The sequence below is a fragment of the Motacilla alba genome, chromosome 4 (assembly GCF_015832195.1).
Source record: "Motacilla alba alba isolate MOTALB_02 chromosome 4, Motacilla_alba_V1.0_pri, whole genome shotgun sequence".
Lineage (NCBI taxonomy): Eukaryota > Metazoa > Chordata > Aves > Passeriformes > Motacillidae > Motacilla > Motacilla alba.
Genome location: NC_052019.1, coordinates 48,871,259 through 48,887,427, shown reverse-complemented (window position 1 = coordinate 48,887,427; position 16,169 = coordinate 48,871,259). Strand labels below are relative to the sequence as shown.

General features: G+C 38.7%; 1 protein-coding gene across 2 annotated transcripts in view; it reads right to left on the bottom strand.

The window, feature by feature from the left end:
- Window positions 1–649: 649 nt before the first annotated feature.
- Window positions 650–16,169, bottom strand: part of PPP3CA (protein phosphatase 3 catalytic subunit alpha) — a 171,458-nt gene continuing 155,938 nt past the window's right edge. Inside the window, exons 11-14 of one of the 2 annotated variants that reach the window (XM_038136261.1) lie at window positions 12,140–12,224; window positions 8,254–8,351; window positions 5,566–5,595; window positions 650–2,398 (exon numbers count right to left, since the gene is read on the bottom strand). In XM_038136261.1, coding sequence (XP_037992189.1) covers window positions 2,205–2,398; window positions 5,566–5,595; window positions 8,254–8,351; window positions 12,140–12,224 — 407 coding nt within the window. In that variant the 3' untranslated portion in view covers window positions 650–2,204. The remainder of the gene's footprint in view (window positions 2,399–5,565; window positions 5,596–8,253; window positions 8,352–12,139; window positions 12,225–16,169) is intronic. The other variant, XM_038136262.1, reaches the window with a different exon arrangement.

Genomic DNA, 16,169 nt, shown 5'->3' with positions numbered 1-16,169 from the left:
TCCCAGATGTTATGAAATCTCTTTATTTTTGCCACGTGTCATGTTTTGTCAAAATTAGCAAGAGCTAAAGTGGGAAAACATATAAGAAAGCAGGCACTGAGCCTATATTTAATAATGGTACCTGAAAGGAGGGCTAAGGCAATACCCACATCACTGCACCATTTGGCATCATCTGTCAGCTCTTCACGGGATGATGGACTTGGGAAGGATGCTGAGCACAGTTAGGGAGAAAGTGAGAAGGCAGAGCTTTGACAGTTCTTCTCTGACTAAAAGAGAGAGCATTTGAAATAATCGTAATAATTGTAAATGATACTCGTTGACCTTTTCAAACACTCCAGATAAGGGGAAAACACACAGAGGACTTTTTTTTCTTGTGCACTCTACTTGTGGCTTACATCCTACTAATTTTAGTGAAAACCCAACGTTCTAACCAGACCTTGGGAGAAGTCTGCAGACATTCAGTAGCCTAGAACAGCTGGGTAACACACGGGTTTATTTCTTAGTAAAGAACTGACCTTGAATCTTGAAACAAGTCACTCATCTCTTACAGCAGCGGTCCTCTCCTGCCCACAGCAAAAGAGAGCAAGAAGCACGCGCGTGTGGTGCCTGCGTGCTTCTGCCACTGAGACAGCAAGAAAGGGCAGAATGCTTAAGTTCATGCACATTTTTATTGAGTAGTAATATAAAATGCTTCTTTCATTGTTACAAGTGCATGCTTTGATTGCCAACATTTCGAAGTCAAATTACAAAGGCAAGGCTGTAGGCTGTAGTGAATTACTTGGGCACTTATACAATTGTTAAAAAATATCAATGGACTGTTTGTTTTGTTTCCTTTTCTTTTTTAGAATGAACCAGTTGAAACCCGTAACTGATATACAAAGGGAAAAAAGTGAAAAAATTACACATTTTGTGGCACATGACAAAACAGAACAAAATGACTAAACCATTATGACATTAACAGTTATCATGCATTTAGAATTTCACATGTAACTACAAACTTATTTAAATTTCACAAGGTTTGCTAAACATGCTACCCATCTATATGTGCACTGACAAGCTTATGTTAAAAACTTTAAGAATACTCTCCCCCCTTAGATTTTTCAAAGCTTTTTTTGATTACAAAATTTCAAAGGCATTAAGCATTTTCTTTTTAGAGAATATAAAGTACGCCAGTATACATACATTTCCAGTATAAGTCAGACCACTAAGCGCATTACAGTCCCATACAGGCCTATACAGCCATTTTTTCTTAAAAAACATGCATAGGCAGATTTTTTACAGAATATAGATGCTTTTCACTGCACTTAATATGGTGTCTTGTTCACTATACTTAAAAATGCACCACTCATAAATATTTAAATTTAGCAAGCCACAACCAAGACTTGTTTTACCAAAAAAACCCCAGAAAACCTCCCAAACCAAACCCCCCTAAATATAAACAGCAAAAAAAGATAAATGTTATTGTTCCAGTTTTTTTTTAACAAAGAAAAAGATAATTGCTGCCAAATTAGTAAGGTAAGTGTTATATTTAAAGAAGGGCATTGAAGCACACTAAAGAAACCTGAGGTAAGCATAATCTGTACAAAATTAAACTGTCGCTCTCGCTCGCTCTCTCTCACTCTCTCTCTCTCTCTTTTTTTTTGGCATTTTAAACAAATTTCCAACTTTTTTTTTTCTTTTTTTCTCTATATTTTTAAAGAGTGCCTAATTTATTTCATAGCCATTGTCTGACAAGAGTAGCAAAACATTATCAATAAATAGTCCTTATTTAGTTTGTACATTTTGTTAAAAATGTTTTGATGTTGTAGATGTTGAGTGCTGCAACTGTAAACGTACAATAGTTAGTAAGAAATTAAACAAAGTTTTCATGTCCAGTAACATAATAAAAGGCCTTTCAGTAACATAGCTAGACGTTCCCAATGTAGTAGGAAAACATGTTCATTCCCCTAACTTTGCAATATATACCAGCATGAGCTTTCATTTTTCTACAAGCATTTAAAGGCATATCCAAAGGAGGTGTCTCTCCCCCACCCGCCCTCCCACCAAATTAAAGTTGACGATCTCTTTGTTGATGATTTTTGTAAACTGAATCCAACACCTGGCCCCCAGAGCAAATAAGCTATTATCAGAGGCAAGAACATCCCAGTGCTGACGTGCAGCAACCCCATCGCGCCCTGCAGCACAACCCCCCTCCCGGACAGTGGTCACTGGATATTGCTGCTATTACTGCCGTTGCTGTCCGTGCCATTAGTCTCTGTGGAGATTGCCTTGTTGATGGAGTTAAGGTTGGCATCGGATGGCACGTCTCTGCGCGGAGGCATTCGCTCATTAATTCGATCTAAGCCTTTGGCCTCTTCGAAGCTAGTGATCTTATGCTGGGGTGAAAATCCTTTGATAGCTAAATAAAGGATTATTGAAAAATAAAATTAGCAAGATAAAACTCTCAGCAGCTTTTCCCCCAATTTAGCAACAAGTGCGGGAGTCCTTCTTTGGGAAGGCAGCAATGAGAAGATCCGACACCACCACCAACTCCTTACCATACTCAGAAAGAGCTGGGGGCTCACCACCACCATCCCTTCCAACACAGCTATTGCTTTCAACACAATCAACTTCCAGTATTTTGTTGTCCACTGGGGTTCAGTTTAGAACACCAAGACGCTGACGTGAAACTACAGTTTGCACTTTGGAACCATGCTGAGGGCACAGCCATGAGCTGGTGAGTTGGCATTTGCTGTCATTACTTACAGCCTTAAGGACACTGTGCCTTGCCCTAGTGCTCTTCATCAGGCAAAACTCCCACCTGACTTTCAAAGATCATGCAAAAAGTGCTGGCTACTTCCAGCACTTGATGACATGTTGAGGCCACTTTGTGGGATAAACATCAAAGCTAGGGAAGATCTGGGGTGACCCTGCAACAAGTTGCCTTCTGTTCTCAACACCGGCGAGCTGCTTGTTGATTGCCTGGGGCAATTATCCTCCCTGATACAACCTTGGACTTCTAGAAAGCAGCTTGAGTCAAACGGCAGGGACACTGTGCAACACAGATCAGGGATTGTCATTTTGGAACAGCTCTACAGTTTAGCTTAGGAAATGCACTGACAAAGGACCAAAGTTCCAACAGAGGATTTATGATCTGCCTTTTAGCAGCGACATTGGTGAGGCCATACCAACCTCAGAAAGAAGCTGCAGGCTGAGGAATGTATTCACAGACTGCAAATTTTATTTTGTTCTCTCTCTAATTGAAGTGTTGCAGATCTTTAGATTTAAGCAAAAGAGAAAAAAAGCACTGTAGGCAAACAGCAGGTCACAGCCCCGTAGATCAGCCTTCTGTGTGTTTTTTCTCTTATCTGTACCAAATCAGTGCACTGCACTTCCAGAACTGGAATTTCTGCTAGGCCTTTATCATAACATGCCATTGAGCAGAAATAGTACTTTAGTACCAGGAAACTGCCAACTCCCTGGGGAGAAAACCAATAGGGGAGTTTCAGGGATCCAATTCAGTATTCCTTCTCCCCTTTTCTCTTCTCCTTACCCCCAAATACTCTCCTTCCTATGTGCAGTCCCGATTCTGGACAAGCTGGTAACTTCTGTTAAAAAAAAAAAAAAGCCTAACACATCCAAAACCCCAGAACATCCCTGGTACCAAGCTACCACTCCTTGTACTTAGTGGGGAGCAAGAAAAGGCATTTTTTCATGCTGGTCGTGCCAACCTTTCCTGTGAAAAATGATAGATCCTGTTTGCCTCAGGATTTAGTTCTTTAGCCAGTTTAACAAAGGTTTCATTGGAACTCTATGAAGTGCACGGTTTTTAACATGTATTATACTTCAACTCAGAAAAACAACAACATTATGGTGATTAGTCAAGTGAGCAGGGACGGAGCAGTGAAAACAGAACAAATCGTACAGTGAATTTTCTTAAGGTTTGCCTTTTGGGTTGGCATTTTTTTATTTACCTCCTACCACAAAATGAAGATGTCTAACAAGCACCCATGCCAATCCCTTAAAGCAATAGTTTAATGGATGGCTGCATTGAAGCCGAAGCAGTTGCCATGTCCTGGAGCTTGCCAGCAGCACAGCCCAGTTGGTGTTATTGGGCCCTGAAGGACAACTGGTGAAACTTCTCCTCCATCAGAAGCTTCACCTGTGTGGAGCAGTAGTTGTGACTATGGTGACAGTGTCTAACTAGCAAGGATGGCAAATCAAGAATGAACTTGAGGGGTGCATGTTGCTGGCACAGGGGCACGTTAAGGGATTGTATTTCCAGTAGACACATTATTGTCTGTAACACTAAGGAAGGTGCTCTGCTGTAGTTGCTGGTCAGACAACGAATATTAGCAGGTTACATTGAGAGTCTACTAAAACACAACACATAGTCACAGAAAATCACAGAAAACAGCCAAACTGTCAACAAGAATGCACACTGCAGATTAGAGATTGCTGATAGGAATAGATAATTCCAACATAAATAGCAGCTTACTCACTGCTATTTAGAAAGCAGTTGTATTTTCTCTTACTTGTTTGTTCTGTAATTTTATTCACTGCTTTACAAAATTCAAAAACAAATTCAACTGGCCGAAAGGGCACATCTTACCAAAGGACAACAATCACCAGATTTTTTTTAAGTAGCTAAAAAAAATACCCACAGAAAATTTGAGAGGGGCAAGAACAAAATACAACTGAAGAATTTTGTTTTAAAGGGGAATTCTGAAAATTCTTCTTCCAAAACTTTATAATACTGAACAAATATTGTACGTCTACATTGCAATACATCGTTACTTAGATTTTACCTGAAGTGTTAAAAACTGTTAAGAGTTAAATCAGAGGTCTGTCAACAAAACACCAGTTTTCAATACTGAGCGTTCAGAAATCTTCTAAGGCAGCCAGTCAGTTTATATGCAGCTAAAATGGTGCCTGTGTTAATGGTTGCTCTAACATAAATATCCAGTGTGTAAACTGCCACTACCAAAAGAAGCAGACATCTTGCAGACAAATGTCTCATGTTGTTTTACTTTTAAAGGGTAACAGAAACACGCTGTACTATAACAAAAGACCAATAAATTTTTTCATTGGTGACCTTAAAGAAAGGAAACAAACTGAAGCATAAATAAAGAAAAAGTGGAAAAGAAACAACAATAAAAAGAGAGAATATATAAAAAGCTATGTGTTTTCTTTGACCAGAAATTGCTGAGGATAGTTTGAGCCAGCCTCCAGCGCCCAGCTTTTGAGCTATGTGTCACAAAGCATTTACGAGCTGCTGCCAAGTTGTGTCCCGTGAAATCTGAGTTCCCTGATCTCCTCCTGTGGCATTACTCAGTGCTTAGTTGAACATACAGCAATTCCAACATGTTTGTAACTTACAGAAAGAGAAAAACCTCAACAGCAGCAACAGAAAGCAAAACCAAAAAAAAACACCTTCCCCTTTAAAGCAATTACATTTTGGTTAATACCGAGCCACAATTGTTAGCCCAACACCCACACAATCTGTACAAGCTACAGCAAAATGAATACACCCAGCAGAGCCCTTATCTGTTGTGGCACCAACAGAAAGGGGACTGGCCAATTTACCTTCATCAGCCTCAATAGCCTCAACAGTAGCTGAAGAGAAGAAAGGGGTAGCAAAACGAATGAGAAAAAATGAGCAGAGGATTTCAACTCTAAGAACAAGTCAGTGAATAGCAAAGGAGCTACAACACTAATGTTACTATAAGTGCTGGATTTTGGCAAAACAGACACACAGAGAAATGTTTAGACAAAAACAATAATTTGCAGATTGAATTAAGCTAGAGTTTGTTTTAAAGCAGAAGTTTCACAAACTAAAAGTTTTTAAAGACACATTTAAGAAGCTTTCGTTTGACTCAAAAGAGCTACAAAATGTAAATGTCTTCCATATTGCACATCTGACCTGAAAAGGTCATTCTATAATTGTCTCAGCTTTCAGTAAGAGCAGTTTGACTTGCCCTGTCAAAAGAGAACAAAAAATGGCATAAAGCCATTGCACAAAATTCATACAGCTTATACCACCAGCCTGAAAATTACTGATGCCAGTACAAGGCAAAGGAATTCCATATACAACTTAACAGAATTATTTTTTTTCTCTCTCCTGACTAAAAGAAACATCCCCACAGCATGGGATCCTCAGAAAGCTTTGCCTTTGCTTGCAACCTTGCCCAGTCTGCTCCATCTGTAAACTTTATTTTTGTCAACCCAGTCTCTGAAAAAGAACATTTCACTAATATTTTATTTGAATCACTGGATGTAGATGTAAGATTGACTGTTGGACCTCCAAAGTTGCAAAGCCTGGTCACAGAGCAGAGCTTGTAACTGGGAGATTGCTGCAATGTTATGAATAACATGTTACCACTGTTATGAAACCATGAATGGTTCTTAAACATATACTTTCATTTGAGTTTTACCCATCAGCTTTGGTATGCATTTTTTTTTTACAGTCAGAGATTTAGAAGCTGATGCAAATCATTAAGTGCAATCCAATACAGCAAATATTTTAAAAGAAATTTCGATTTTCAAGAATTTCTCTGGTTTAGAGAATGGTTCAAGAAATCACTTTTTTAGGAAGTCATCTCTTCTTGTCTTGTTTTCCCCTACATAAAACCCAATTTTTTTTTAAAGTTAGCATGTTAAATATGGATTAAGATCTATTCTAAAATATCTACACTGTTATCTTGCTGCATGGGGAAGTGAGAGGATTTAACCCTCATGCACCAAGGTAAGCCTATGCCTCTCAAGCAGCACAGCAAGAGAGATGGCCAACAAAGAAGGAACAAAACCAACGCAAACTTAAAAGAAAAGGAAACATGATAACTAGGATGAAAAATTAAAATGAATAACCAGATCCAAACCAGCACTGACACATTAGAAAAAATGAGGACTAAAATGTGTACTTCCACAACAGAACATACTACTCGTATTTTCTGTTAATGCAGATGGCAATATGTGTGCTTAACAGAAACTAGATGAACTTCAGAGTATTTGGTGAATGGGGTACTATGTGTTAACTAATGCAGAAGCTTGTGTATAGTAATGTTTTACTGAGCCAGAATACTGCAGTATGAGGAGATTTTCCTTTTAGCCATCGTAACAAGAATATTTGGCAGTTTTCTCAATTTTATTTCTATTCTTAATAGTTTGCCAGGGCAACAATAGCAGTTTCCTTGGACCAAATTTTCTGACAAATGTAAAGCAACTATGTGGAGAAAAGCCTAGGTGAAGACCACAAACCCATTAAGAAAGGCCTCCTGTGAAATCATATTGCAGCATTTCCAAAGCAGAACGTTACTATGTCCATAACACACAAGTCAAAAGAGAAGGGAAAAAAGGGGAAAAGGAGGTTTACCACCATATACCTGAATCTTCTAGATAAGAGAGACAGTAAAGGGAAAAATACAGAGAAAGAACGCTCCAGGAAGGAAACAGGAAAACAAGAGGCTGAGACTGTGTCAAGGTTATAAAGCATTTCTATTTCTTACATCTACTGCCAATAGAACCTCAATAAATGAGAGACCTTTATGCGTGCCTGCAATATATCCTACAGCAGTACACACAGGAAAAAAAAAAAAAAAGGAGAGCTTCCAGTAATAAATTAAACACTTTGCACTCCTTATTCCAAAAGGAAACAAAGGCAGCCCTACCACAGATTTACCAATTTCCTGTAACAAGAAGCACTTGGTATAAAACTGACAATCTGTATTGTGTTTGTGTACAAGGCAAACACTATGTTTGTAAGAGCCTCCCTTCACTTGGGCTTAAATCAGAGTGGAATTGTTCTCATGTTGTCGCCTAGAATTTCTAGGAGAGAAAATCTAATTCTAGACCTATTTTCCATTGGTTGCTCTCTATGAGGAAGAACAAATCAGATAAAATAAGAGTCTGAGTGTCATTAGCTAAGCTGAACCTGCAGTAGTCCATGTATCAAGGGCTGCTCTTTGAAAAAACCCCAAAAGATGCTCCAACTGTGGAAAGAGTGCACTTCACATACAATCCTGAGCTACCATTCTCAACAGTCGATTTTCAGGGCTCACCCCTCCCCCCTTTCTCTGAAAATTGTACATAGTAAGCTTGAGATGTGGCCTTACATGAACTGCTCACAAATGCTCCAGCACAACAAACTGCGTGCTTTTTTTCTGTCCTTTGTTGTTTTTCTCTCTGAGACAGCTGTGGTTACTTTTCTTAGGTTCTGCAGTTGAAAACCAATTGTTTTTCGTACACAGGACAAGACACACAGGCAAACAGGCTTACCGCTTTGCAGTGTTTGTTTTCCTCCAGAGAGCACACCACTGGGCAGCATTCCTGTTGGAGTCAAACCCTTCAGCGTCAGCACACTCTCACTCTCTTCCCTGCAGAAGTTAAAAAAGAAATGAAAAAACCACCAAAAGTAAGTAAATGTCTTTTTTAAAAACACGGGATATGTTTTAGACATCTTAAGCTACACAGGCCCTGCAATGATTTTGTCATCTCCAATCTCCTTGCCAAGATAGACTGAATTTGGTGGTGACATCAGCACCAATGAAGTCCCCTTCACTGCTGTGCACATGGTTAACCTTTGCATCACACCTTATTCAACTCCTACTGTAGTTAACACTATAACCTGTGCCTATGGAACAATACATCTGTCAACTCAAATCTGACAGGAGAAGGACCAGAAGGACCAGATATTGCCAACAATGCATTTAGGCATTTTACACTGTGTGGTCCAAAATCAACTTAAACTGTTAGTTTGCTCTTATCTGCACTAGCAGGCAGGTGCATTATTTATTGATGATCACCAGCCACTAAAAGAAAGGCAGCTAAAAGCTCTTTAAAATTAATAAGCACTTCCATCCTTGCTAGTACTGTCCTTAATAGTTTTGTATGCTAAAAATAATATGGATTAAACAAAATTGTTTTAGGAAACCGAAATATGCTTTGCTGGTCTCCAAATACATAGAGTTTTAAAATACAAGGCTAGAGGAATACTACAGTTCTATCCAGAGAAGCCTTTAAGTAAAGCTTTCTACAAGGACTGTAATGCTGCCTGTGATGACATACTTTCTCAGCAGCACAACTGACCCCAATTCTTTAAGAGAAACCTATTTTGAAGTGCTTTACTTTGAAGTATATAATGACATTAAGCTGGAGGAAACAAATACAAAGACAGAATTTAGTTCCACATTCACTTGAGGATAATGTGGTTTTGTCTATAAAAACTGTCTCTCAGCAATTCTACTACTTACAATTTTCTTTGGACCTACATGCCCTGAATGACTCACGTATTTGAAACAAGAGTTGTTTACCTACTACATATACTCGTCAAGTTCTATTTTTAGTTTGCAAATAATTCTGCTTGCACTCACTTTTCATTATGTAATAGTCAAAATCAAATGGTGACCATTTCGTTTGCAAGTTTCCCAAGCAATCAGAACTAACGCAAGAGCAAAATATTTTCAGAATGAACACAGTATTTTTATCATCAACAGTTGCACAGCAAAGCTTTTGCTTTCCCTCAGTGCATTCATATCTTTCATTCAGTGTGTCACATATATATATTTTTTTTTAATTAAACTGCAATGGCACTTTTAGCTTTACCCTCATGGGTTAGGTTCATCGGTTGTATTTTTATTATCTTTAAACTGAGTATGCACAAGAAAGATGTGTGTCACAAATATCATGATGTTTTAGCCTTCAGTGTTCCTTCCTTTCTATTTGATGTCATTTATAAAAAAAGGATAATAGACTGATTAAGTATTTTATTTACCTCTCCAGTCTAAATACATCGAATGAAAAGTCAGACTTGAGAAACAAAGTTGGAGAGAGTCAATGACAAGGAATCATGAAGTCTTCCATTTAGCTGAAGCCAATCTTTCTACAATATCTATTTTCATCAAAGCTCATTTATAACATTTGAAACTCAATACAACACTATTTTGGTATCTAGTTTTTTTCACTAAAATGGCTGAAATTATTTCAGCTTTACATTCAAGTTACATCCTTGAGGAATGGGACCACTCCAGCCCAAAGAAGAGATGACTAAGTTCTTTGCAGATGGTCAGATTAGGTGCTAATCATTCAGAAAGATTTCAAGAATTAGTGAAATAAACTTCATAAAGCACAATGACTTGAACAGGAACTTCAAAGATTTCCAGAGCAGGTTGGTGTATAGACAGATGGTGATTTCTTCCTAGGGTTACACACAATTGCCTGACACTTGTGTCTTATGTGGATTATGCTGGCAAGACAGAAACAATATCCCAGGCCTTTCTACAGGAATAGTATTTGCAAGATTACCTAGTGAAATTTTTACTGCCTAGCAGCCTGCCACCTAGCTGAGGAGAATCAGCCTTTCTCAGAAAAAAAGAGAACATATATCCCAGAGGTGGCTGGGATGAAATGTCACTCATCCCCCGGAAGACTTGTCACCAAAACCATGCACTGCAGGTACCTGTTTATTTGCTGACTATGCCTTGGATCACAGTGAGGTTGTGCTGTATTCGCTGGTTAAAGCTAAGGGAGAACAAATCTACTCTTCATCTTCAGTCTTTCCTGCAAAGCTTTCAAGGCCATCAATAATCAAGAGCTGTAAAAGGTTGTAGTGGTTTTGGCTGAGATAGACTTAAGTTTTGAGACTTATGTGTATCATTGCAGACAGAGCACATGCAGGAATTATTCTGTATCCCTCTTCCATCCTTGAAACCATTGAAAAGCTTCTGTCCTACAGATCCCTTTGAAGAAGTCTGATACATGGCTGATGTCAATCATCTGTAAGTGGTAAAACTCCAAATTTATCAGCTAATCATCAAACTTCAGATCCTTCTGCTTAATAAATTTCACAACTCTTGAGAACTATTTTAAAAGGTGGTTCACAATGGAATACAGTCAATCCAAAGCTGTGGTTCAAGGTTATGGGAGAAAGCCAAGTTTCCCAAACTTTGTTTGCTCAGCTATCATTAGAGGCAAATAGTTGTGCTGTTTTATGAAGGTGGTAGCAGCCACCTCCAGGCTCTCTGCCAGACTTGGTACAGAAAAGCAGGTGGAAACATTTGATTGCTCCCCCATCTTGTTTAGGGAAAAGGCATGATGCCAACCTGGGGTTTTTTTATGGGCACCACTTAGAAGTAGCTCGTGCATCACCAGTAAGTCACTCGTAGTACTTTAGGATCCCCAGGTACAAAGCCCTCCATCTCAGTTTGCTGTTTAAAGCTGTGCTGCTGCAATCTGCAAGGCGTGGGTGAGCTGCTGTGCCCATGCAAAGCCCTACAGAGAACCTGCCCACTGCTGCCATGCTGCATTCGAAGCAAGCACGTTGGACAGTTTCCACCGAAATTAAATAGTAGATTCTTCAAGTAACTATTTTATTTATCCTTCTTACATAAATCATGAAATCATAAAAGTAAATGTTTTAGAACTCCCATGATTTTTCATGCCATAATAGCCATTCTGACTCCAGCAGACCAACACACAGCTTCCTGAGGAAAAAATCGCTCGCTGAAAGGGAGGGAGAACTGTATTTTCTATATTTAGACTTCAGCACAGTACAGCATGTTTTCTCTTCTGCTCAGAGACATCAAATGGAGAGTTCTAAACATTGGGTAGCAATTTGTTACTCATGTTCATGTGTTTGGGGGAGTGCAGCCCAAAGGAACAAGCTGCTGTTGCCTGCACAACCATTTCCTGGATTTCTTGGATTTCTAGGTAAATGACCCTAACACTTTCGTCTTTAATCATCGTTACTTGTGGCTGTAGCAACATCTGTGGGTGACAAAGTGTGACAGCTGATTTCCTTCTTAATGAGAGGTGATGTATAACACACCCTTTCCTCACATTTAATGCTTGCCTCACAGGGGCTAGAAGTTAATCAGTACACCTGGTCAGTTGAAGTTTTTAAAAATTATAATTGGATTTTTTTTTGCTGATTTCTTTTGTTTGTCTGTTTTATATTCAGCAAAAGCCCTGAGCATGACTATTCAGAGACAAAATAAATAGCACCATAGTATAAATAAAACAATCTCTAAAAGGTTGCAGTAGAACCCAGTTGGGTGGTACACTAAAATAGCAAATTTGCTGTTTGATTAACAGTTGAGTGCTCTAAGTAACCATTCAAAGGTATCATTCAACACTAAAAAAAAACTAACCCAGCATAAAGCCTTACCTTAACACTGAGAAAACTCTAGCCATCTTTCCTATTGCTCGTATCTTGTTCCTTATAACCTCCTTTCGAGCAGCAGCTGTTGCACCTATGGAAAAGATATTAAAAACTGTTATAGGGATTTGCAAAGAATTCATCACTAAATACTCTCAACACTAAATACAAGAAACATCATATTAATGCTACAATTTGCCAAACTAAGCCACATTTGCAATCAAAACTGAAAACACTTTTTCTCATTCCTAGTTAAAAATTATTTAAAGAGAATAAAACCTAAGGGCAGAGTTCTGGAGACGAGCATGAGATGGTAGGGGTTGTGTTGGCTGGCAGTGGCAGAGAGAGTTCCACAGAGCAGCTTCCTTCTATTCACTGCTATGGACTGCTCAAAATTACAATTGCTTTGAAATTTGTGAACTCACACAATACTCTGCCTTAAAAAAAAGGTATAGTGCAACACAGACTACAGTTTGGCTGAGTTTGAGGTGTACTTATTACTCAGATATCATCAAAATCTGTACATGCAAGAGAGAATCACCTGAATAGAAAAAGCAACCAGGACTTATTACATAGGATCCCCAAGAAAATGTTCTGTTACTCAGAAAGCCACTCATTAATTATCACAATCAGAACCACATACATCATGAAGACTTGTCCTCTATAGAGGTTTCTGAAGGACAGCTAACCTTGACTTGTGTTGATGCTGCCTGACAACTCCTGCCTGTTCAGACACCACTACACATCACAGCAACGCCTCCTTCTTTGTTACTCCAGAATTCAAGGGCAAAAATGAAAATTTCTGTTTTCAAATCCTAACAAATTGATCCATTTTGTAGAGCCCATCAGGGAAGCTAAATCAGCAGAAAGTGGCAAAAATGAGGAGGACAACATTAGTGAGGAATATGCTTGGATGAAACCAGACAAGTGGCGATAGAATCAGAACTGGCTTCAGCATGCAGCAGTCCAACACCTCACAACACTACACACCATCCCTTCCTGCCCTGAAAAACTGTTATGACAGGAGCTCAAGGTCATGGAATTCATGAACTCAATGGACTTTTTTAGGGATAGCACACAGACTAAGGGGAATGATATCTGTGTGTTTCTCTACCAAAAACAGGAAAGGTGATGGTGTACTGGAAAATGTGGGACCTGCTATGGTATACCAGGATACTGTCCTGGTTTTGGGTGGAATAAAGGTAGCTTTCTCCTTAAAAGATACTCAGAATGATGGCTTTCAAATCTCCCACACATAAAGATAAAAATATAGAGCAAATATTAAAACATATAAAAAGAGATATGAACACTTGGGCATAAATGTCTAATTCTAGACAATAAAGAGTGGGAGAAACAGCTGTAACTGAATTAATATACTATACTTTAAACAGCTTAATGAAAAGTTTTACTAAAACAGCACTGTTTCAGCTGGGTTCCCCAGGAACAGAAGGTGGTACATTCCTGCCTCAGTACTACAATCTCACAGAACTGTACTTTCAAGACAGACAAGACATGGTTTTCAGCCTTTCCTATTCCAAAAACACTTGAGCATGATTTTTCTTCCTTTCTTCCCCCTAAGCATCACAATCCCTACTTGCTTATGACAAGTCCACAGTGTTCTGGTGTATCTTATAAGGATATTCAAAGAGTTGAACAGCAACTAAGACTATAGGATATTTGAGAACTGAAAACTGGAACTGTAATTTATGACTGAAGTGAAATATAATGTCCTACACTTAAATACAAAATAAGAATAGAAAAAAACCCTTTTCTTAATCATAAAACAGAAGAGGCTCAAAGGAAGTATTTTGCATCTCACTGATACACATAAAGGTTACTAAAAAATATACTTAAAAGAATTTGGTCCCCATTGAATTTCCTAATGTAACAAATCTGAGAAAATGACATACATTTACTAAATATTAGTAATAATTCTATTTATCCTCTCTGGCTTTATTAACAAGTGCCCCTGATATTCACAATGTTTTATTGCTCTGTTAGTTTTGACTGAATGTCACTAACCTCACAGTATGTGGATTTCTTAACTATTTATACATAAATCTTAGACTCACATTCCAAGTGTGTCTAGTTTGATATTTTGAAATTCACTATTACTGCAAATCCCAATTAATTACCTGAGCTATACTTAAGCACACATCTATGTGAAAGTAAATGCATCAAAACCAGAGAACTGGCTACAGGTAAAAGGGTTAATTTTAGCCCTTGCAAACAATGCCTGATATCCTCTTACGATTCTGCCTTCCTTTCTTAGAACCATAGACTCATTTAGGCTGGAAAATATCTTCAAAAGATCTTCCAATATCTAAACAAACCCTTTTTGAATGAAAGAACTTTAAAAATAGTTTAAAGGTGAAGTGTAAAAATTATTTAGAGGTAATATAAAAGCTTTGGATCTTACTTGAGTGATTTAACAAGTTCTATTGGATTTTGGATTGGTATCAAAACACAATCTGCAAGCTGGATAAGAAAGATTTATATGAAAGGTAATTTAAATGTTCAGATTAAGAAGCACAACAAGGAAAAAAAAAGACTATAAATGCTGACAATACTCTGAGATGTAGGATTGAACAGATTTAAAACAGTGCTGAGTAAAAAAGTCAACCCCAAATCTCTCACTGGTATCCTAATATATACTATGTAGTTAAGCATTAGGAAAATGAATAAAACTTGAGCCTTCTAACTTATTGAATACCTTTCTTCTGTGCATAAATGGGATCTTCTTATGAATTCCAAAGAGGGGAAAAGAAAAAGATCAGTGATGTTTGTAGAATGAAAATAAAAAATAATACAGAACATTTGACAACATCAACGGAAGTGTAATGTTTAAGTAAAGTCTGAAAAACAGAAAAGAAACAAATTAAGCAGAGAACATCCAAAAGGAAAGAAACAGATTGAAAATGAGAGGGGAAAAAGAAAAAAAAGAAACCTTTTCAGCTTAAAGACTTGTTAGTAGTTTTTGCGGGGAATCAACATGCAGGCAGGAGACCAGCAGTTGTGTCACCACCTCTCAAACACAGACTTTCTCCTACATTATTGCTGCTGCTCTAATAAAGCTGATCGCTTCTCAAAACCAGCCCCACCCCGACCATATGGGGTGTGCCTGTGTGATGATGCCTCTTTTGTTAAAAGGGTCAAACTAATTGCTCCAGTTCTCTCACAGAGTAGCTTACTGTCACTGCCATGTCTGCTGCTCCTACCAGCATCTGTGCCACCCGCTGGACGCCTGCGTTTGTCCAAATGCTCCAGCAGCTCTCAGTCAGCAAATTCAAATGCCACCACCGTGCAAGGTACTGCATTTTAAAATCAGCTCTTTAAGGGCAAGACAAGTGCAGCTTTTGGTGCCCAGGCACAACTGCACCACGGCACATGCTCTGGGGACACCGGGCATCTAGTGCGTGCCGCTAGGCTGGTCCAGAGGCAGAGCACACCGGTGTGCCGTAATGAGGTTCACAGGAAAAATGCTTTGGGCATGGAAACAACCGCATCTGACCAAATCATAGAGCAAATAATTAATACAGAGATCACATTAAAATGCCACTCTGTCACCAACTCACAGAAATTAAGTATGCACTGCAGCCCAGCCTTGCTGGTTTGGAGGAAGAACAAGTGCAAACCACTGGGAAACCCCTCAATTTCTCTCCCAGCTAAAAATCAACTCATTGGCAAGCTAAGACACTCTCATCAGGCAGTACCATGAAGGTCTGTATGAAGATATTTGTAAGTAACAGACCTGAGGACAAGACTCTTGCTTTTGCTCTATCAGTCTCTGTCAGTTGCTGCTGAGCTGGCTCCAGGCACAGTTTACTGTACTGAGATGTGGCAAATGTCACACTGTTCACAGCAGAACCAGGTTATGACTGGCAGGAGACAATTTGACTTGGGAATTCACTTTAAGTTAGAACTACAGCACCGTTTTGGGAAGCTGTTTTCCAACAAAGGAATAAATGCTAGTCGCTAGGTAGTAGCTAATGGCTCTGACGGTGGCTTTTCTGTGAGAAGGCTGAGAGCTACATTGTTG